Consider the following 25,307-nt stretch of genomic DNA (forward strand, 5'->3'; position numbering starts at 1 on the left):
AAAAATAAAAACCTGTACATGTAATGCTTTTAAAAGCAGGAAATAACCACTTATTCTTTGCTGATGATTAAGAGGCCATCCCCAAATGGTCAGAGAAACTAATGAATGTAAAGATATACTAATGGTTATGTCATTGTTAGGCAATATAACTTCAAGCTCCAGGCTTATGTGTGGAATGGTCAATGAGGTTCTCATTTCTTTAATACCTGCTGACCCCCAGAGACCATCAAGGCCCAAGCCATTTGGCCACCATATATTCCTCATTTAAGTAAATAAAATGAAACAAGGCAGCCATGTTATAGCTTAATATCAGTCTACGCATTCTGAAGAAGGGAAATGAAGTTTCTACTTTCTGATAGCTGTATGACGAGAGAGTTACCTTTTTACTTGCCAGAAGCATTCATGTTTCAGTTAAAAATTATGTGGCATGATTTGGCTATGTATGTCATTATCGTGGTTTAACCCAAGCTAGCAATAGAACCACAACAGCCGTCCACTCATCCCCCCTCCCACTCTCCCAAATAGGGGAGTGAATCGAAAGGGAAGGGAGAAACTTGGGTTGACATGAACACAGTTTAATAAAATAACAAAGTACTAATACACTACTAGTAAATATATATAAAAATAGAAGTAGAATATAAAATAAAAGATGCTCCAGGCAATTCCTCATGAACTCCGTCCACGTTGAGCAACCAGTCCCTGGAAGCAGCATCTGGTCCCAAACAGATGATCCCAGAGAGAGAAAAGAGGAAAAAAGCAGAAGGGCCCAGAGGCCTCTGAAAAATGGCAGGATGGGAAAAAGGCCGAACTAAAACATCCGGAACCAAACTCCCCCGGCTCCAAGAAAGAGAGTAAAGAAAGCCAAGAAGCAAGAGAGAGAGAGACCAGATACCAACTCTCCTTAAATATGAAGCATGATGCTAATGGGATGGAATGTTCTCATTGGTCAGTCTGGATGTCAGTCAAGCTCTGCTCCATCCATGTCCCCCTTCCTCGCTGCCTCACACCTGTGGGCAGAGCACTCAGAACATCCTTGGCTCTCAGACCAGAGCAATTAATACATTAACTCTGCCCTGGGGTGTTATCTCTTGTTCTCAAACTAAGTCCAAATAATGACTGTGCTAGTTATGAAAAAGAAAACCAACTTATTTTCAGTCAAACCAGTACAACAGACTATAACTTTTTCTTTCCTGCCTTTTTATAACTAAAGGAGATTTTGTGTAGACTGTGTCATACACACAGTCTATTTTTGTTGCAGGTGGCACTGAGGATTAGAACCTCTTAGGATGTGAAGCTATGCCTGTGCCATTACAAAATAACATAGTTATACATGTGGGCAGAGCACTCAGACTGTCCTTGGCTCTCAGACCAGAGCAACTGAAAACATTAATTCTGTCCCACAGTGTTATCTCTTGTTCTCAAAATAAGTCCAAATAATGACCATGCTAGCCATGAAAAAGAAAGGTTTCTAACTGCATGAAGAAAATTTACTCATTTTCAGTCAAACCAGCAATCATAAAAATAAGAAAATTATAGTCATAAATACCTATTTAGGGTCAACTGATTTTGAAACTTCAGTAATTACATGTGAAAATGTGGCAGACATCTAGGTATGTTTCATTCAAATCTTACCTTTCAGTGCAAATCACAAATGCTAAAGGAAATCTCTATTCAGCAGTTAACAGGACCTATGCAGCATCGCTCATGGAGTTTCTCCATCAACAAAGTGATAACTAAAATGTCCTGACATCAAATTATGATGACAGTGGCTTAAACATACTTATTGCCAAGGCTAAAACATATGTAAATTATTTTCAAAACAAACGTATACAGGAGTCTCCCAACTCTTTGACACTTCCTGTTGGTTTGTCTTTTTTTTTTTTTTTCTTGTTTTATGACTACAGGGAAGTAGGGAATAAACTCATTACTGTGAATTAGTCCGTAAGGGCTATGAGAAATGGACCTAGGGCTTTGCACCTTGTACACACACTATCCTATCTGTTGCTGCCCGCCCATTGAAAAATCATGATCTTTGGGAGAGACCAGTCACTCCTGGCACCTTGATAATACATCTAGCTCCAAAAAAAGACCTTCTCATAAATACCACAATAAAGGGCAAATGCATTGTCAGAACAGCATGACGAATAACATACTAGGTTTTAAAGGATAAAGGATCCTCTCTCCAATATTCTGCAACTGGAGCTAATACTTCAACTTAACTTCAAGCAAAAAAATGTAAAGGCTTTTACAGCTTGCTTTCACCCAGAAGAAAAATAGATCCCTTTCATATATTTATATGTTCATGTTTGTATGTGTTGATAGGAGATGCACTTGCAGATGTAGGTATAATTAATTCTAAAGATAATCGTACATAGATACACATAAATTTATTAAAAAAACAGGTCACTGGGGGTAAATGTCCTAGCCACTAAAGTATTGGTTCTACAGGGATACAACTGTTTCTAAACCAAGACGAGGATTATCTCTGATTAAATCTTTGTTGCAACTGACATGCTTTTGTGGGAGTATTTCATTAAAATCCTTAATAATTTTCTATTGATGATTCACTTCACTAAAAAAAAATGCACTCAGCTTAGCTATGTGTAACCATATTTTAATCAGTAGGCATATTTCAATAAGTTTGTGCTTCAAAACAAAAGAAAACTTAATGCTTTCCAAAGTGGATTTTCTGTTAGTATAGTATAGTAGGGGGGATCATCTAGAGATGGTGTAAAAGATGTGAGAGGTAAAGAGACACATTGTTTTCTTTATTCTACACACCACATTTTCCTGAAGACTGATTCCTGTTTCAACTTTTAAGATAGATCTTTAGTTATAAAAAAATTAAAATAAACCCTTTCTTTTTCACTTTTCAACTCCTGGATTTATATGGTAGCTACTTCTGAATTTCTTTTTTAATTTCCTTTCCTTAAGAACTGACTAGATCAAATTGTTTGGCCTGTATTATACAGGAAACAGCATTAGATGATCACAGTCTAAGCACACATTTGGTGACTCCAGATCATAATAGTGGTCAAACAGCAATTTAACAACTGTGAAGACAATTACCGCAGGATCACCATTTTTAAAACCCAAGTAAGATTCAAGAAGCTGTACAAAACTTCTGCCTTTCTTCACCCCAGAAAATTTTACTGAAGAGCTTTGCAGTAGAAGAGTTATAACTTTGTTTACATGCATAAGGGCTCATTAAATTGCTGGATTGGAAGACTGTATAAATTATTTATCCCCATAGAGAAACAGGTTTTTATAATTCCCCTCTCATATACAGAGTTACTGATGTAATTAAAGGTTAAAGAAGATCAAATGTTGAAAGGAGAAACGTGTTCCTTCTCTCCTGAGCACAGTCATGCAATGTTCTGCCATGCTTCCTTCCTTCATTAGCTGATGCTGAAGGACCTTGACTATCTTCCTCCTTAATTACCTCAGGTTAGAAACAGAGTTTAGCCCATGTTTTTATTATGTTTTCTGTGCTAGGGGACGGATCATTCCCTGCGTTCTTTCTTAGGCAATGAGAAAACTTAAAACAAAAGAAAATCCTCTGCCTCCATAGGAAATGTCAGGTAAAACACTGTTACATTTGATAGAAGTTCTGTCACAAGGAGCTGCTCAGCTTCCTCTAGCTTCAGCATCATGTCGCAATTACCCACCAGCTTAACCTGGCTACCTGGACTGCACGTTGTCAAATGATTAACATAAAATCTTTACAGAGGGAAAGGCTAATTATATACCCTCATGAATTCTAATGGCAGTGTTTCCAAACTTTCAGTGATGCCATTATATTCTATATAGACTATAATCGATTTTTATGTCTCACAAACAAGCAACCTGCAATTTATAAGCTACATCATTAGACCTTTTCTCATTGCTATTATTTTCTTCTAGGTGATGTATAATGGGTTGCTAGTAAGGAAAATTGATTAATTCCTCTGATTTTTAGACTAATTTTGTTTAACTTCCTCAGCTTTTTGGTACTGAAGAGGGAAAACATCCCAAATAAAGCCTTAGCTCTTTTTTGTTAATAGTTCAGTTGGACCTCTCCCTGGCTGAAGTGATCGTGAGATAAAGGCAAAGTTAGCTTTTTAACCACAGGTCTAAAGGTGAATAGCCTTCAGAATCAGTTAGAATGAAACTGCATTCGCTTTATCTGCTGATCTTCACAGGTGATTGCAATTCATGGAAATCCCAGGCAGCCGTCTGTCCTGGAGAATTTGCTGTCCTCTGCAAAGCTGGTGAGGCTTCTCTGCCTGCACATTTAAACATCACTTCAAAGGACAAGAAACAACAGCAGCTGCATTACAGAGCGTGCAGCAGAAAACACATACATGCTTCTTCTGTGTGGGATCCAAACTTGGACACCGAAATAGCTTCTGTGGACAATTTAATTTAAACTTTTCCAATATAAGTTGTATTCAGTTTTGTTTTCAAGCTGACTTACAAGACATGAGAGCTCTGTAATACTGCATATGGATTTATTTTATGAACAGAATTAACAATGTTGAACAGGAGGACCTGGTGCTGTACTCCTCCATTTGTGTCACTTTCTAGGTACATTTATAAGAAATCGTACCATACGTATTTAATGAAGCACATTCTCTATTACATTAGGCAGCATTACAACACAACACCATGTTAAAGCAATCTAAATCCCACCTTAGGAGACAGCAATAAAAAGAAGTTACATGAATTACTCCTTAAGGTAGAAAGAGTTTACTTCTTCACACACAACTTCAAAGGTTTCACTGTGAGTGAGAAAGAAATCATTACAGGGAGTTACCAAAGACAGTGGTCTAAAGTGGGGAAAATGGGCAAAGAACAAATAAACTGAATAAAGAAGAGTAAGCCCCTTGAATAGTAAACCCTTTAGCCAGGCCTTTATAAAAAAACATGGGCTGGGCGGGAAAGTTGGTAAGGCTGAAATGAAGAGACCCACATCACTGAAAACTGGAAAGGAGCACCACACACAAATGGAGAGATGGAAAAGGGACTGTTTGTAAGGAGCAGAAATAAGAAGGCATAGCATTAAGGGGAGAGGTAAGGCACTGTAGGAGATCGTAAAGGAATAAAATATTTGCTATAAACCCTTCAAAACTGTAGAGGTCATCTGCAGTAATGTAGGACATCTAAAACCAATTATGATTGCTATGTACATTTCCATATCTTTATCACTGTGTCAAATATCATTCAATACGGAATATGACTAATTCTGACTTAGTGTAAGAATGAAATATCTGAGGGAGGAAATTTTAGTGGAATGCGGTTCAACATCAAAAAAGAATCAGCAATGCAAATCAGACTATGTGATAACTCAGGAATGCTAAAAGGAAACTGCACGAGAATCTCAGACATCCTGTCATTTCTGGAAAATGTGATCACCAGACCATTATATTCATTAAATTAAAAAAATAGTAAAGAATAGTAGATAGTAACAGGTATATCTTTGTAAATTGGAATGGCACATTAAGTAAAAGAGAAGGAGGATGTAACACTCTGTACTGTAATATGTGAAGCTGACAGACAGATCTCAAAAGCAGATTGTAGACATGCTGAACAGAAGATTATATGGCATAGTCCAGTAGTAAAGTTAGTAAGACATTTTAACAAATGTTCACATTTAGAGGAAGGCCTTTAGTGATGCTATAATAAAAACTTGACCAGTTCATCTGGTATTTTCCCAAAACATGAAATTTGTGGCAGGTGAAATCCAAGTTAGATCATTAGATTAACACAAAATGGAACCTCTTAGAGATACTGGTCTTGCAGTATGTATAGAAACTACTGTCTTTTCAAATGTAGTTGTTAAATTCAGATTAAATAATCACCCTTACACAGGTCCAAACTTCACATGCTGCAAAGCCAAAAGCAATTAATACACAGAATTTTACACTGAAATGAGGGCAAATGCCTTCTGTTATGATGGACTTGTATCTTGGTAGAAGGATCTGTTTGTGTGCTCTGATACACAAACCATTCTGTTTGATAAAACAAGGCTAGATAAAATGGAAAGTTATTGGACTTGTTGCTTTTTGGCTGCTTTATTTGATTCCCAAAGCCAAAGAGAAGAGAGAATGCAATGCTAAGCAAAAGGAGTACAAACAAGAGGAATGAGAAAATAAAATTGAAGTGTACAGCTAGAAGAAGAGACAAATGTAAATTAAGACTGGGGTGAGCCCTTTTTTATTTGATAGAGAGACAAATAAAAATAAAGCAGAACAATCTTTGCCTGTTTAGAGATTAAGTTTCAGCATATTATTTAAGAAAGTTTTACCTTATAGCTCAGACTTTCCAAGATAAGATAAATTCTGTGCTGTTATCAAATTCTGACCTTAATTGCTGTCAATTCCTAGTTCTTTGTCACTATATAAATATAATGTGAAAGCACCTGTTCTGAGTAGAACAGTGTATAGTCCAACTGTATCCTGCTGTTTTACCACTATTTTTTCACATGCTCCAGACTGGCCATATGGTTAGTTTGTCTGATAATTTCCCCAGGAATGGCAACTCATTGAAATGGCCAGTTTGAAGGTCCCCTTGGAGAGCTTCTTTTTTTCCAGCAATCTTGTCTCTCACAGAACTGTGAATCCCATTTTGCTGCTTTGAAGAGCACACCTGAGTGGTAGATTTCTTTCATTTTCTTTGGTTTCTATACTGACATTTAATCAACAAGCTTAAAACACCTCCTTAATTTTGTCACTCAGAAGTCTGGTGTATCTCCATAACAAGAGGTATGTACTTCTTTCTTTTTTTCATACAACTGCTTAAACCAATTTTTATCTTTTCATAGCACAGACATATCATATTCATTGAGAAATGCTCCACAAAGTAAAGTTCTTGTTTCAATTTCACAGGTATTGTGTAAGAATTCTCCTTTGAATGTTCCTTATTATGTATAATTTGTAATTCTTTCATATGAAATTTTACTTTTGAATACACTCTATAAAATGAACATAAATTTTTAGCTTGACAACTACTTTTTTTTTGGTGGAAAACTGTAATGGAGCTGCCACTGCAAGGTATTTATCCCCTAAGGTACTAAAAAAGCACTGTTAGTAATGTAATGGGGTCTTGCAGAATTTCTTATTCTGTTGCTATTTCATTAACGAGAAATTGTTCTCCAAAAAACAAACACAGCTTCGTTCCCCCCGCCCCCCCAAAAAAACCCAAAAAACAACACCACAAAAAACAACAACCCACAACCCTGACTTGTCAAAAAGAAAAATGAAGGAAAATAATGTTCCTTCATGGAGAAGCCAAATCAACAAGGTCCTTGTGGAAACAAACTAAAAAGAACTTAGATCTTATCTCTAGATCTAAGTGGGATACTGAGGAATAAAAAATGCATGCGTACAATTCCTCAGAAAAATTTATAACTTCTGTTTTTTCTCTCTTTCTTTCACACACATGTGCCAGAAAGAGTAATACAACTGTAAAGAACAATTAAGACGGCTTCCAAGCATTTGAGATCATTAGGAGCAAAACCAATGACAAATTCCTTTTATTGTTTGGCCGAAGAGAGCTCTCATACATCAGAATGGGTGAAACCATAACACTAACTCCACAAACAAATCATGTCAATGGCAAAATTCTCATGGATTTAAGTGCAACAAAGATTTAATACTAAAGATGTATTTAGTACAGAACCCAATAGCCCATTAATCCTTATATTTTGAATGCACTGCAAATACAGTATATACCACAAGAGGAATAAAAAAAAAAAGTTTGTAGCCATACTTAGAAAGTTTTGACAGTCATGCTGTTTAAGCCAGGTAGCTCATGAAAGATTTTTATATAGTAGAACTTCTAAAAATACAATAAAGTGATATTTCACGCAAGAATAACCTAATCAGCCTTAACATCTTTGCATAGGGATTAGAGCAAATAAAACCAAAACTGCTAGTATTTTTTGAGAGGAAGTAGTTCCAGGCAAAATTTGGGTATGACACTCACATCCACTGACATTTAAAGAAGACTGAATATAAAAAATCAGATTCCCAAATATAAGAACCAAAGGACTCAGACATCTGAAGGTTAACACATTATTATCAATTAATGAGTAAGTATAAAACCTTTACGATTTTATTCTATCTCAGGTTGGTCCTCAAATGAAATTGCACTGTGCAATTTATTACTCGGTGGAACTGAGAAGAGAACACAGAGTTTGTGCCAAGATAAACCAATCAAAGATTTATGTATTTCATTGCTGACAAGTGATTTAAACATCACTCACAAATTTAGTATTGTTCTTAAAGAAATTTACAAAATCTCCTGATGAGAACTCAAACTCCCAAATCTAATGACCATTCTACTATATTTTTCACAGCTTGAAATCTTCTTATATTCTGAGAGCTTTTATGGGAGGCACAAGGAAATCCTAAATAAGCATACAATCTTGTCTCTCTCACTGCCATGTTTTACTTAAATATTCCCAAAATTTTTTTTATGAATGATGTCTACTAAAGACTGTTCTATGCCAGGGCACAGAAAAAACTTGATGCATTCCCCCAAATTCCATTTTCTTCATCAGCAAGCAATTTCAGTAGAATAAAAATGCAAGTCTCTTTTCTCCCAAAAGAAGAAAAAAAGGTCTTGTTTCAACATTTGCTGAAATAGAATTGCATTGCAATGTGCCTTGCAAGATACATTAAATAGAGAGGAAAAATTATTTTCATATGTTTCTTCACAAAGGAAATATATATTTTATACTATTCTAAGGAAATTGAACCTGTAGTTCCTTTTCCAAGACCATAATTGAAAATAGTTGATCTTCTTGTACTTTGAAGTACTTACAAAGGTAGCAATAGAATTTTGGCACATACAAATCTTATTAGCAAATAAAGAAATACAATATTAGGATTTCTGAAAGTTTTGAGAGATTAGAAGTAGTTTCAAAGTAAGAGTAGTTTATTTATTGTCCAGGAATGGTGTATCAGATACAACACAAAGTGTTTAATTAAATATGTACACTATTTCCAGTGATCCTATAGTGGCAGCACACACAGCTATGAAATTGAAAGAGAACGGAAAGCAGTGTGATGCACACATAATATAGTCTGGTAATGGATGACAGAAGGGATGTTCGGGTTTTTTTTTTCATATATTCTGCTATAGTTTAGCATTCTTGCAGAATACCTATGTAGCGTGCCAGGTTTCTTCTCGGAGCTGGTACAGCATCCAAAGGCACAAGAGAAAGTTTGTCAGCAAGATCCTATAGACATCAAGGCAGGTGAGAAAGCACATTCTGTGCTTTGGAAAAAAAAAATGCCCTCTAGTTACTCTGTACATATCAGTTCAGAAATAGTTGAATGAATTCATCTTATGCTTGTAGGCTAATTCCTAGTAGCAGAAGAACCAAAAGGCTAGAAACTTACAAAAGTGTTTCTCTCTTTACGAGCTAATCAGTCTGTGTTGTTCAGAACCGCCTTTACTTAACCAGGTATTAATGAAAATCACTGTTTCTGCCATTACACCTTTCTGCAGGTATAAAGCTTTACATTCTATTGACATTTGCTAAACACTTTCTGCAAGAAAGCTCTAAAATCCTTCATGCAATAGCATCAGCAAGTAGTATTAAAGTGCAGTATGCTTAGGAAAATTCTTTTTATCATCTGACTTTTACCCCAAGAAAATATAACCTTACATGTATTGTAGTAGGTCTTCAGATAATTTCTGAAAAAGTATCTTTGCTTTTGCTTGCAAAGGAGATAAAATTAATTCGTTAAGGACCCTTTTATAAATACCATTTTACTCAAGGAAATTTTAATCTTGTTAACAGATCTTGTTACCATGCTATGCTGTGAGAAATGTTTATAAAGAATATATATGGAACACCCTAAATCTGGAACGCTCTAAATTACAAAACTTTATTCATTACTTTTGCTCCATCGCTTGTATTTCAGCCACAGCTCAATATTGTATATAATATGTAACATCTAAACACACAAGTAAAATCCACTTCTCTTGTAGCATGTATTCGTAGGAATAAAGCAAAATACGCTCTGAAATTTCAGATATTGCTAAACAAAGCAGACAGGGAATCATAAAAGGACAGTGAATATTATTAGCCCTATTTTAGGGATGAAAAATTGTGAGGGAGATTAAATACTTGAGATATATAAAGAACTTGTAATAGAATTTTGAAAATAAAATAGCAATTCCAAATCCCATTTCCAGTACTTAATTAGTTCTCAGTCCTTCATCTCTCCCTTTTTCCATTTTATGCTTCCAGATGTCTACCATCCATCTGATGTAATAACTTCTGAAGGATCCATTTTTTAAAGAAGAAATAATATCTGTATCCAAAGGGTTGTTTCATAATATTTTTTTCTTAACCATAGTAAGTTCTGCAAAAAGCAAAATCCAACTGCAAAACCCAAGAACCAAAGGTCACTATCACAATTAAAATTATTTTCTGAAAGAATCCAACATTTTGGAGAATAACTTGCTGCTGGTCATATATTAATCAGTGTACCATTCTTACCAAATGAAAACTGCTTTAAGAACCTGCAGCAATAAGAAGTGTAGGATGAGACTCATGGTGAGACTGTTGCATGCCCTTCAGAGACAGGCAGGCAACACACACTACATTCATTAACCAATAATTTGCTGAAAATTGGCTAAGTGTGATATACAACTATAATAACATTTCAGATTGGTTTTTTACATCCTTTTCCTGATATCATCTATTTGGTTACCAAAGGATTTTTTTAACAACACTGACAGCCTCTTACTTTATCAACAGTTTTCCAGGCTACATTTTGCATAAGGTCAGAGAGAACATTAAGTCATATTGAAACTTAGCTGAAATACTTCATTAAAAAAATAATTCAGGAATATGTTTTGAAATGAAGCTAAAAGGAAAGCAACTCTCCAAATATTTCTGACAGCTATGAAAATTTCAATACTGAGAGTGTTTCAGAGATTTGATTTAAAAGTGATGCACTGGCTCACAGAAAATGGAGGTCCAGTCCCCAAGCTCAGCTGAAAAATCCTCATGATTTTTATTAAGATATGATATAGTATAGTACAGTATAGTACAGTATAGTACAGTACAGTATAGTATAGTATAGTATAGTATAGTATAGTATAGTATAGTATAGATATTAAGCTTATTTGGAGATTAATTTTGCCTTACTTATCTTTGATAACAGACTTCTTTAAAAGAGAAAAAATTCTTTCCAAATCACAGAAAGTTTACATACTATTTCCAATAAATTCCTTAAATATTTTTTCTGGCTAGAACTCAATCAGTAATGCTTGGAGGAATAAATCACAGCTACATAGACAGGAACTTAAAAGAGATGTAAGCAAGAGTCACATTCCCACCTCTCTCGTAGCTGAGCAGGTGAAGACCGTGGCTTCCCTTAAATTACTGCATGCACGCTATCAGAAAACTCCTTTATATTTGCCTCTTCAGATTAACTGGCATATCTGCATGAGGAACTGCTCTATCCAAATGATCTGGATTTAACAAAGTCCTCCCAAGAAAATTATTTCTCTTTACTGAAACCACCGTAACAGGACCAAGCTGCGGCATGATTTCCAAGTATGTGTATGGGGGCTGAAGTAACCTCACATGCTGTGGCTATATGGTTTACTTCTCTTAGCTGCAATTAGACCACTCAGCTTCACTGCGTGTTTTTCAAGTGAATGAAAATTCCTGACATAATAATTGCACCTCTTTTTAATCTTACTTATATAAATCCCAGAGATGGCACATTAGCAATTGTAAAATCTTATTAAATTGAGATTTTAGCCAGTTTATGAAATACATTAATGTTGTAAATAATCATGAAGCTGATATTTTGAGAAGTCTGGTAAGCATAGGTAGTAGAATAAATGATGGTCATCAACACATTTAATCTTTATTGATATACTACAGTCCCATTAGGCTAGTAAACTTTTGGTTCCTTCTTTGTGTACTATCTACTGTGCTTCAAAACAAAAAATAAAAGTTTGCAGATGAGTACTGCTGAGCTAGGGACATATTTTATATGACAGTAAAATCAGAGTGCATTACATTATACTCCCTGCATTGCTTAGCAATAAACAGCCTTTAGGGATGTTAGATAGGACTGGGATTTCTGACTGGTACTATTTTCCTGCAAAATTTAAGCTTTCCTAAACAAATAGCACTGCAATTGTTTTACAGAAAATGCAACAGAGAGGCAGTAAAAGACACATACCTTGAGCTTGAACAAAAATTATATGCATACAGACATCTGAATTTAAACCCATTATTATTAATAAAAAGGTATTTCTAAAGACAAAGCTAGTAAAACTACATATGAGGCACAATAATTATAACACATAAAATATTAATAGTTGTCTCTAAAAATTTATAAATAAAAATACTTTAATTGTTGTCTATGATTCTGCAGTTTAGCTTGTATCTGATGATGCTTAAACCATTATTTTCAATTCTTCTTTATGGGCTACTGAACTTTTTTCTTTTAAAAACTTTCATTTTCTATTCTTTCTAACACACATAGTCCCATTTAAATCAGTGGGAGTAATGATGTTTCATATTCCTGAACATGTCACCAGGTGATTAAATATCATGAGGTAACATATAGGTTAACCATATGCCTGTAAGTAGTTGTATTATTAAAATAAGTATGGTTATCCACAGCACATTTGTATATACATTAATTTATATTGGGGACCAAGGGGATAAAATTATCCACACAAATAATCCAACCAAATACAGTGGGATCATCTGTGCATGAAATGATCATAAAGAAATTTATTGGGAATTCAACTGTGACTTCACCCTGTCTTCACCTTCCACTGCACTAACAGCTTTTTATTTGTATGCTTTACATTCAAAAGAGTACATAGTATAACATAGTGGATATAATATAAATCATGAAAAAGGTAAAAGAAATATTTTAACCTTCATAATTTTTTGAATACACAAACAAAGAGCTGCTGATTTTTCAAGTAGAGAATGTAACAATCTATAAATAATGAGGGTGACAAATAATAAAGGTGTGTTTAGAGTTCCTGGGACATTAATAGATGCAGCTCTTATAAAGACAACTATCTTAAAAAAACTAGCTGCTTAGGTCAAAGATTAACACTACATTCCTGCTGTTGCGTATGGAATATTGTATTATGGCTATGTTATTCCTCACATAAAACTTTTACAGAAGACTTTAAGAAATATGTTTAGGCAAAGATTTTAATGCAACACTGAGCAAGCAAATGTGCAAATACAATGTTTGTATTTTATTTTTAAAACTTAATAAATTCCTTGGAAAAACAGTTCTGAAATGTACCAAAACAATTTTGTCTTTCGTCTTTCTTTCTTTCAAAGATACACTTATTACAGAGGAAGACCAGTTAAAGAAAGTAGAGAGAGACCCAGTATAGTAAGGAAGTCTTCTTTTTCAGTCTTAAAACACCTATATGATTTAGTCACAAAAAACAACTCAACTGAAAACCTGACATTTATGTTAGCAGTAGTATCTCCCCAAGGAAACTCTATGTAAGCTTCATTTCCATTCTGATTCTTTTTGACTTCAGTCTTATTTTGAAGCAGAAATATAAAAACCATTTGAGCAGGAGCAACTTGACTTTCAGGGTTAAGACTCCTGCCAGTCCTTTGGAAACCCAACAGAATCTGTTCAAGTTGCAAACTTTCTCAAAAAAATATGTTTGTACAATGTTAGTGGAGATGTCTTGGATTTTATCAGGAAACTCCTTTAAGATTGTTTGAATACTGGCATACTTAAACTTCAGCCTGAGCAGGTCTCCCCATCACTGGAACCTTTGTAGCCTGTGCTGGGTCCAGGTACTGAGTTTTGGAGCAGGAAAAGGGTCCATCCATAAGCAGCTTCCCTGCTGGGAATGGGCCCTGTGGAAAGGATGCTTCCTGATTGAAGTTCAGAAAACATAACGGCTGGGGCTAGGACGTCTAAGTGGGAGTAGAGTTTTAAAACCTATAAAAGAATTATACACAGTGACTATTTTACTACTTTAAAAAGAATGTTCTTTAGGTTTTTATGTCAAAAATAGCACCTTTGAGACATAAGGTTTCTTACGTAACTTAGATCCACCCACTTGATTCATGTATGTTATGATACAGCCTTTAATTACACAGTTTAATGCAATTGTCTCTGTAACTTGTTCTGTACACAGGTCTATTCTTAACCATAAGTAATGACTGAGTCAGAAGAAAGCTGTTATGCCAATGAGCAGTACACCTGGCCCTGCAATACAGGAGTCCCTCCTAAAAAGGAGTGGGGTGTATCGTGTACCAAGGAGAGCTGAATACAGCCTTAAAGAAACAGGTTCTATCTCCTTCTCTCCTAAAAAAAATCTCATGTGATTTTGGTCAGGTTCTTAAAGCCAGGCATCTTCTGGGTGGTCATTCCTTACACTGTTCATGAAATTTGCATCTTCCAGGAGTGTGCTTTGCTGGATATCCCAGAATATGAGTGCTGTCACTCAAAGCTGTGATCTGAAGTCAGCGCAAGGTGTGCTTTGAAGTTCTAGTGGATGTTTACAAGTATGTAGGGTTATTTGTCAAGTATTCACATAAACTTCAGATTGTGCACTCAATATTAGTGAATGTTTCTGCCTGCAGTCACTCTTGCCTCAGTTCTCCTCTATGACTGGGATAAAAGCATCTGCCATCTTACATGGGCATTGTGTAGTTTTTAATATTTGCGCAGCAGCTCAGACATTGTAGTTACAAAAATCTTAAGAAAAGCCCAGGGAAAAATTAATAATTCCTCTTCAGTGCTGGTTTGAATACAGATGATAAATAAGGCTAAGGGCAACACACTGAACAGCAAAGAGAAAACAAAATATTGAAGAACTTATTATCCAGACTATGCACTGAATGAGGCAGAAGGCTTGAGGAAAAACTGGTATCTAATGAAGTAATTAAAGACTGCTTCATAATGGACAGCCAAAACCGGATTAAATTAAAATTGTACAGTATATTTTTTCCTGACAGTTCATAGTTTGAAAGTGCTTTATAAACTTAATAATATTCTCAGAGCATAGATTTTGAGTGCAATATGTTCACACATGTTAGGCTGATACCAATAACTAAGGTTGATGAGAGAAGGACCAAACTGGCCATACCAAGCTATGCTTTAAAAAACAAGGTTACACCTGTTTGTTTCTTGAGGTTTTGGGCTGTTTTAATATTTATACACTTGAAAGATTTATTTTTTTTCCAACCCGAGGACCTGATTCAGATCTTACTCTTATTTTATAATGGCTTAATATGTTAGCTTCAAGAGCCATCAATCCTGATTTACACAGACATGGAAGGAGTACCAGGACAAATTATTTTACTCCATCAACTGACATACATTCTACTGAATGTGACAAACATACAAAAGCAAAATTTTTTAGAAATATTGTCCACAACAACACAGATATGATTTCTAAAGGCATGTTTCTCTTCCAGTTCAATTAGTTAATTTCCTTAGTACCTCTTTCTGCATTCTCTAATGATTAAAGCTTAATTTAAGCCACTGAGAGCTCAGACTGGGCAAGGACCATTTCTAATACATAATTATGTACTATTTTTCAAATTTTTGAAGAGGAAGCTAAGGAACAACAAAGTTCGGTAGCATCAAAACCTGTCCTCAGGTCACCTTATATATTTCACAGAATCATAGATTCATTTAGGTTGGAAAAGACCTTTAAGATCATCGAGTCCAAAATTAAACCAAACACTGCCAAGTCCACCACTAAACCATGTCCCTAATTGCCACATCTACACATCTTTTAAATACCTCCAGGGTGGCGACTCAAACATTTCCTTAAGCTATGTAGGAAGCAAAGAGCACATCTTAAGGGACAACATCAAAATAACTAAATATTACAAAATTCTCAGAGGCATAGTTTTCAAGTTAGGTGTATCTCTATCACAATAGATGCAGCATCACTAACTGCTCTTTTTTTATTTTTTCATGCAAATACAAATAAAATGAAAAGGCAAGTTCTACTCTTAAACACAAGCAACAAAAAAGATGAAAGCCCCCACTCATTGCTTCTGAATTCCTGTGGTGCCATACACTTAGGCTGCTATTTTTCCATGTCCAATAAATATGTTTCTGCTTTTCTGATAGGGGAAAAATCAGAAGGAAATTTTATTGACTTGGATTACTGTGCATACTTCCATGGTTTAAGATTTACAAAATCCACTAGCATGACTCAAGTATCACAATGGGTAATATGTGACTGAATAGCAGAGATTGTTTAATCAGTCCCTTTTACAAACTTGAATGATGTAGGTATTTATAATGTGCAAGAAAGAACCTACTTACATAAAGACTCCAGTGACATTTAAAACAAAAGAATGGGATCCAGCCGATGATAAATCTTTCTTATATCATCCCATGATAGTCTTAAAAATTAAGTGACCTCCAGCTATTGGTTTGTAATTTCCATTTTCATGTGTCTGTCCTCTGATAAGGAAAAATGGGAGGAAAAGCAAACTCAAAATCAGCAAAACTAATAAATTGTGAGCACTAATGTTCCTGGAAACTTCCTGATGAAATTCCACTGCTTTTCTAGGGATGATGTCATGTAAAGCATCTGTTGACCCCATTATAGATACTCACCTGAGATTCATTGTGCTTAGACATAGCAGTGTGTGTAGCCTGGGAAGAAGATGTAGTGTCTCACTAGCCTCTCCACCTCTTGTCCCTGGACCTTCCAGGTTAAGAGTCTGATTTTACAAATGTTAGAATGTAAAAACAATTTTACAAATATAAAATGTAAGCTTGTTGCTACATAGCAATCAACAGAATCCAAACTTTTTTACATCACTTCTATCACTCCTGTATGATTCAAAATCAGGAAAGATAACGTCCTTCTTAAGAGGGCTGCAGAGCATTTTTTTTTTACTAGCATTAGGGCCCAATTCTCACATTTTTATTAATAATGAATGTTATCATTGCACCACAAGACCATAATTCATCCTAAAGCTTTTCATCATGGTTGTCCCCTAGACACCCATTGTACAAATGCTGACATGTGTATGTGAACATTTTTGTTCTTACCTTTGGGAAAAAAGAGTCAGGATAAGCTTATAAAGAAAATTACAATACTGAGATACAGATCTTCACCCCATGTCTGCTCACTAATTCTGTGATTTTCTATATACTTCTTAAAAAGAAAGTACATATAATTTATATAATATATACATGTAATCTTTCTGAGGGCGTCTTTTCTTAACAGAAATACCTCCTTTGATGGAAGTGTCATGGGAAGGGAAGGGAAGGGAAGGGAAGGGAAGGGAAGGGAAGGGAAGGGAAGGGAAGGGAAGGGAAGGGAAGGGAAGGGAAGGGAAGGGAAGGGAAGGGAAGGGAAGGGAAGGGAAGGGAAGGGAAGGGAAGGGAAGGGAAGGGAAGGGAAGGGAAGGGAAGGGAAGGGAAGGGAAGGGAAGGGAAGGGAAGGGAAGGGAAGGGAAGGGAAGGGAAGGGAAGGGAAGGGAAGGGAAGGGAAGGGAAGGGAAGGGAAGGGAAGGGAAGGGAAGGGAAGGGAAGGGAAGGGAAGGGAAGGGAAGGGAAGCTCACTCTGTATCGTAAATTAAGATGTAATTCTGAAACTTTGGAACTGTGACATACAACTCCAATTGCATAGTGTAATGTCAGTGACCTCCGTAATGGCTGTACATGCTCTCTTAATTACAAGAAGACATTGCTGTGGGAAGAATCAGTCTAGTTTCTCTGCCTTTAGGAAACACAAACCCTCTTCTCTAGACAAAATCACCAAAAAGTCAAACCATTTCAAGAACTTGTGCACTGTGCCACAGACTAAAAGCAATCTGCAACTTGCACACCAATGTAGCATACATGTAAAATATACTGTTTAACAGTTTGCAGTGGCAGCAACTGCAAAAGTGATTCTACTGAATACACTGCCCACTTTTTTGGTGAAAGATTTTTCCATAAATTACCTAGTCCTTTAAATGTAAAGTGAAAGCTGTCATATAACTTTACTCTTATAGCAGGTTTCATATTCATGTATGAAATTATAAATAATTAGAATGATGATGATGGTAAAAAATACCAAAATTTAAGAACAGTCTGTTCTGTATGGATATTCCCAGATGAATACTACAGTCTGAATAAGCAGGTTATTTAATTTGCCCTAGATCTTCTCTGTTTTCATATTCTCACTCAAATAATAAATTCAGAATCAGCAGGTTATTAGGTTTGCCCTAATTCTAAACTTGAGTCAATGGGACTTCAAATTGATTCCAATGAAAACAGAACCGGCTTTTTTCAGCTATCTTTGAGGCAACAAATCCGTTGCTTATTAAGGCCTAGCTAAATAGTTCTAGGTTCATAAACAATTCCATGGAATTAAAGAAATCCCAAATCCTATTATACAATCCTGTTCTTACAGAAAGATGCCAGCATACCTCTGTCTTTTATTTCTTTACAAATTCAAACAAAGCATGACTGAGGTCACCTCCTGGCTTCACCTCCAAATTTCTCATTGAAAATGAAAGAGAAAGAAACTTCAAAAATTATATGATCATTGACTGGGAGACAGACTTCTTCACTGTCCTCAGACACTAAATCTTAGATCCTTTTACAGTAATAAGGATGGCTTCCGTACAGCTGTCGTAATGTTGCAAAGGAGAACTGTTACGACCAGGAGAAGAGCTGAATTGTCAAGGGAAAAGTAGACAGTGGATAAACTACATCATTTCTAATATCTAGTCAGACTAATGGAAAGCATGTCATGGCAGACCAGTTATTCACAAGGAAAAATGCAGTATTCTGAACACCCAGCTATGGACAGATAGGCAGTAAGAATGATGGCAACTTCAAAGCCAGCTGATAATTATCAGTTCTGTAGACTAAAGAGGTTGCACTACAGTAAAGGGAGCTTCAAGTCTCCACTTCCCCTACTAGATCCCTAATAGAAATTCTGATCTTTCAAGTGCCTGATGGGCAGGCAGAAAATCCTACCAAAAATCTCATATAGATTGTTATTAGTTTAACACTACAGATGGAGAAACCAAACTGCAGAAGTGGTGTAAACTGGTTAGGGTCACTGAGAAAACAATGCTATATCAAAATCACGTGCTTTTTCCTACTTTGTTCATAGAGGTATTTTGTGCATTGAAGTGCGCATTGGTTCTGCTGAGTCAACCAAGACCCTGGAGAATGGCTAGATGTTAGCGTGAACCCACCACATACAATTAATTTTCAGTTTGGCACAGGAGAACCTGAGCTGAAAGACTGAGTTCTGTATCTATGACAATATAATCCAGGCAGATAAAGTGCTTGTGATACCCTCAGATAACATTACCACAGTACAGAAGGAGCAGGTGTCATTCGAGAAAGTGTACATCTTTGTGGGAAAAACCTAAATTGTTTTGTAAAAGATTAAAATATGAGCCCTGGTCAGAGTAGAATTCAACAAGGACACCACAGTATTATGTACCTTGACTTTGACAGTCAATTCTATTTACAGCAACACAATTAAAGGTAAGTTTGTCACGTTCTACTAAATCATTTCCTGAAAGAAGTATACTTTGGTCTTTACCTTTTATACCTCAGGTACAACAAGGTACACAACACCTCAGAATGCCCTTTACTGTTCTGTAAAATCATGTGTTTATGAAGGCATACAATTTTCAACTATAGCGCAATAAACTAGATAAAGTATTTTTCCAGAAGCTGGTATGGTTTCATGTTTTCTGAAAGGAACACCAAGCTTTCTGGAAGACAAAACATCATATTAATTTCAACAAGAATACCTTTCTGTTTTAAATTACCAACCAATTTTTATTAAAAGAAGCATAAAACCTCAAAGCTGCATATGTTAACACTAGCCTCTACATAAAGATATTTCTATCAGGAACTGGTGTCTCTTGCCAGTCTGTTTCCTCATTCCCATCCATCAGCTCAGTAATGATGATGGAATAAAATCATATGTTCCGTAATCCAATGTTTTCCCACAACTCTTTGGCTAGCATCTACTAAAAGACTCAATGGAGCCAACCTGCAGCTTAGAAAAAGAGATGAAGTGCATTTGGTTCAAAATGTCTGTAAGCCTTGAAGTGTAATTACATTCAAATATAGACAATTTCATTATATATTTTTGAAATTCTGAATGAATGACTAATCTGACACAAGGTCCTATGCTGCTAGGCATAAAATTTTCAAGTGTATTAGCATTCTGTAGTTTGCAATATAGATTTAAATTGACATGAACCCTGAGTCTCAGCTAGGCACAAAAAGAAGCAACAACTTTACTGTATAAAATACTATTCATCCGGGGTACTAAGATGTATACTATATGCATAAGTGGTCTTTGTAAGTATTTCAATATCAGCATTTTGAAAGGATTAGCAATATTCAACAAGTAGCTTTCTTAGAAGATAATATAAAGTAGACTACCAATTCCTAATTACCAGTGACATGGTATTTAAATTGTGATTTTACAGGAGGTTGATATTGACATCATTATCCTATAATGCTGAATCCTGGCGAACAAAATAATATATCAGATTTCATTGGGGAAATGATGCAAAATTCTGCTTTAAACTAACATACTCTGTTTTCATACAACTAAACGTGAAGAGCACAGATTTAATACAGTTTTGAAGGACTCTGAGGTTATCTGACTATCTGCCCACAAGATTCTACCCTGACAGCAAAGTGTCCATTTAAAAACATTGAATAAAATTAAAACATTTATTGCTAAATTAATAACTTGTAAATACAACAGAACCTTAGTGTGATCTCTAGTGGATCTCTAGCCCTCCTCCTAAATCAATGTCATCCCAGTTGCCAATGGCCTGACAATGGCCTGACAAATTCAGCATCCAGATGAAATACAGATCATGTAATAGAGATGCATATTGTAGATAAAGACTGAGAAGTGTAAATCAAAATGAAAGTTTTGCTCACAGTATTTACTACCCCAACGTATATTCAGCTAACTGTTCAAGGATAACAACCATGGTGGTGACTCTGTTAAGAATGACTATAGGCAATGAGTTCAAGAGCATCGCTTTGCACTCAAATGCATATCTTGCTAAAGACAATTAAAACCAAAATACATTTATGTGTTTCATTCAAGGCATAAGATAATTGAATCAATTAAAATATGAAAAGTTTAAAAAATATATAAATATTGGATGACTTTTTAAAAAGTTAACATGAATAAGCAAATACGCACAACCAAGATTGATGTAATATATTCAGAACCCAAACAAACAAATCTAAGTGCTGGCTAGCCAGAGACATCTGAAATTCCTTAAAAAAATCACTTTCACAGTTCAAACCATATCTGGCATCAACTTCTGAATATCTGACAAGAAAGAATATCTCTTACAGCAAAAAGCTGAACGAAGAGTCCTCATTTTTGCCACAAAACAGAAACTCAGTGGAACAGTTAAAATAAAACATGTTCTAAACAGGAAGACTTTGAATTCACAAAGTAATTGTCTCTATAACGTGCTTATATGAGGCAAACAGGCCAGCTATATTTTAAAAAGATAAATTATCCTGTATGCAGTTTTTTCAAGTAGCTACAGATACAGAGAAGCAGAAGGGCATGGAGTGACAAGAAGCTGGGGTCAGTGAGAAACTTCTCCCAAGCCAAAGTATGTTTTGTGGGTTTTATTTCCTCCTTCAGAGGTCTCTGTCTACTTTCTCAAACAGGATCCTAGACACAGTTACTTTCACATAAATGAGAATGAAAATAAAAATATATAGAGAGATTTGGGCTAAAGCCAGAGAGTCACTTTTGTATTAATTTACTATTTAAAATAGTTTCTTTGTTTTGAAATGTGAACATAAGGAGCAAATGAGAAGAGGAATATGGAGATTCACTGATATGAATCATGTATTTCCCTCCCTTCTAGGACCCTGACAGGATTCATTAAAAATTTCATTTTAAAGATCAGTCTGTTTAATGAACAGCTCTCCCTATCACAGAATCATACCTTACCAGTTTGATTCATTTCAAGGAATAATATAATTTTCACTGAAGAGAAAATTGTGATGTATGTCAAAAAATTATCAGAAAATTGATATGGCAATCAGGGCTTATTTTAATGCTAGTCTTATTCCTAACAAAATTTATCATAATTTTGTGTATTTTTCCTTCTACCCAGTCACTATTATTATGTGAAAAAATATTCCCTTGCCTGTTTCAGTGCTAAACATAGATTTTATTTTCTCTTTTAGAAGGCTCTGGTACTGTCTTTACTCAGAAGCACACAGACTAATTGACCACAGAACTGCTACGGATCATATTTTTCTGTGCTATATACTGCATGCCCTTGATACTCAAGAATTCTAGTCCTTTTTCTGTGATTTCATGCCAAGTTCCCACTGAAGAGAGTTTAGATCCTATTTGCAAAGATCATGACTGAACACAATAAATCTGATTCTTTCCTAGTTTACACTGTTTCTACACTAGTGTAGTAGAGATAACATAAATTAAGCTACTCCTGATTTAGACAGGTACAACAACAGTTAAGCCTAATGGGAAAAACTTATTATTACTGTGGGTTTTCCAAAACAAATAAATTTGGTTAAACTTCTCATAATTTTACTTCAGGAAATATTAACAAGATTTTCAAATATGAGAATCTGGAGAGGGGACAAAACAAAACAAAACAAAACACAGTAGATTTTTCCTGAGAATAACTTAAGTCCTATGAAAAATCGCATCCTAAGGACTGAAAGCATTTTTTCTAGTCTCTCAAATGTGCAAGTCAGGATAGAAGATTTTGGAAATATTTTCTTTGTTGCTGTTGTTATTGATTTCTAAAGTCCTCATTATACTGTGGATGCTCTGCCTTACCAGACTGCAGAGACGCAGTAGCACACTAAATCCAAGCCAAAAAAAAATCCAAAGAAAACAGAATTTAATGACCACCTCTCACTTTTAAAGACAACGTATCAACTAGGACACATGGTGACAATTTTAGACAAAAATGGGAAGTTGGGAGATTTTTTTCATCTAAACCATTTTTAGTCAAAAAAGAGTGAAAACTCAGGACCCCTCCAGATCACTGCAGTCTCAGATGATCCTGCATCCTTCAGCACTGGCAATTTCTCACTAAGGTTTGTGGGAATTTAACACATTCCAGGAATAAAACATCAAAACTCAACAGCATAATTGCTATGTTGGCTAAGAAGAAATAAACAATAGCCAAGGTTTCTTTCTTTGGCAGACATAATGGTTTCAGTTGTTCTTCTGGCTTTTCTATTTCTCAGAAGATTAAATAATTCATAAAATAGTTCAATATCTTTGGTAGCACATACCAGTAACTACTAATCCCTTCATCAAAACCTTGCTAATGTGAATTTCAGGGACTACCTTTCCTCAATCAACAGATATAAACTGTAGAACTAGTTCTATTTATGTTGCTATCAGTGGAAATGTTGCCTCTGGTTTCAATGAAATCAGAATCTGAATACTTTATGATCCTTTGTTGAAGGTGTATGCTAGAACTGTAAGTGTTACTATTATTTTGTAAGGCTTCTCAGTGGCCAAGTGACATGTGAGGGGAATCTTGATCCCACTGAGGTCCATTGAAAAACCACTAGTATTTGAATGAAGCCAACATCTTACCCTCATTTGGGGGATTCTAAATATTATTTTGAGTTTCATTTTCTTATAAATTATATACAATTTATATATGCTGTATGTAAACATATATATATTTCATTAACATTCAATCTAAGCATAAAAAAGCTCTTTAAAAATAGCTATTAATCCTATTGTTACATAAAGCTAAGATTTTCTCTGACTTCATATTACATGCGATTATATGAACTTTTTCATGTAAGTATTACATGTTCCAATTAGCTTCAAATAAATAAGCTACGTTTAATGCAAAGGGCATATAAATGTATAATAATATATAAATGTCCATTATTGCTTTAACCAAGCTGCTACCCCATGTAACTTTCTTTTGGGCTTATCATAGGGCCTAAAACATGCTAAGGCAACTTAGTATTTTACATACACCTACATATCATGTAGTAGCACATATTAAGAATTTACACCTAAATACAAAACCCATTTACATGATCCTACCAAATATAAAGATATTTCATTTTACAGTTTCTGGGACTGTGTATTTTCTGAAACCATCATTTGCTCTTATTAAAAAATATTTTTAAATGTTAATAGGGTTTGACTTTTTTAATGAATGGTGGATGAGAGATATACAGGTGATAAACAGGATGCAGAATGACTGTAGCGTTTTGAGTATTGACACTATGGACAGAAGGAGTTACATAATAAAGCACAATCACAAATGATGTTTTGTTTCTTATGATGAGTGAAATCTGATAGAAATGATAAAGGCAAATTACTCAGCCATAAATCTAGCCACTCAGTGAGGATCATCATTTGGCCTCTATAATATCTTATTTAAATTTACCTTTTATATTTTAAACCTAGGTTTTGCTCTCCAATTTTAACATTAAGATTATATTTTCTTTTGATACATTTGCTCTTACTTCACTCATATACCATTACGTCCTGCTCTAGCTACACCACATATGTACTCTCTATGCTTAAGGAGCTACAAGCAATGGTACATTTACTGGCAAAATAATAGAGTCCCACATGTATCTGCAAAGTAAACGTTCACACTCCTTCCATTTGCCAAAAACTAAATATTAATCATATTTTACCAAGAGATTTATTTGCAGATGGTATTCAGGAAAGCACTGTTTTTCTTAGCTCCCTATTCCTCAGTAATACTATTCAGCAATTTTGTGGTCTTCAAGTATGTACTTCCCGGTTGCCCCTTTGTATTCTCCCTGTCTGACTGGCATGGTGAATTGCTAAATACATCGCAAAGCAGTACTGTTCACATCTATGTAAAAACATAATCCTCTGTTTAATCCCCCTCTTCCTTGGCAACAATGTAAGAAATTCAACAGTAAATCACTGATTTTATTTCAACAATGTAGCAGAGGCAAATATAAAAGACAAAGACTCTGGGCCTCCCTTACCCTAAAAAAATAAACCCAGGTCATCCTTGCACTCAATCCGGTAAAATTCTCCCCAAAGTCGCCTTCCGTGCTCCTAAAATTAATTGTCACCAGCTGCTTGTGACAAGCATACCCATCTCCTCCCTTGACTCCAGCCGAGCATGATGCTGACCAACCCTCCCGCCTGGGTGGCACCCAGCACCCAGGACAACCCCAAATCACACCCCACCTCTGGAAGATGCTCAAATAACATCTTCCTCCTCCTCCTCCTCCTCTAGCCCAGCCTCACAGAAAACACAGGAGTGATGGCACCATGGTCGGCCACAGACACAT

The 25,307-nt window shown here is 35.4% G+C and overlaps 1 protein-coding gene across 34 annotated transcripts in view; it reads right to left on the reverse strand.

Moving 5' to 3' along the window:
• NRXN1 (neurexin 1) overlaps nucleotides 1-25,307 on the reverse strand; it is a 733,302-nt gene that overhangs the window by 702,313 nt on the left and 5,682 nt on the right. Inside the window, exon 3 of one of the 34 annotated variants that reach the window (XM_065058808.1) lies at nucleotides 1,866-13,958. The exons of the other annotated variants lie outside the window; for them this stretch is intronic. Within the exon in view, the coding sequence (XP_064914880.1) occupies nucleotides 13,903-13,958 (56 nt within the window). The 3' untranslated portion in view covers nucleotides 1,866-13,902. Of the gene's footprint in view, nucleotides 1-1,865; nucleotides 13,959-25,307 lie in introns of those variants that run through there. 34 annotated transcript variants of the gene reach the window in all.

This window comes from Columba livia, chromosome 3 (genome assembly GCF_036013475.1).
Source record: "Columba livia isolate bColLiv1 breed racing homer chromosome 3, bColLiv1.pat.W.v2, whole genome shotgun sequence".
In the NCBI taxonomy this organism is placed as follows: Eukaryota; Metazoa; Chordata; class Aves; order Columbiformes; family Columbidae; genus Columba; species Columba livia.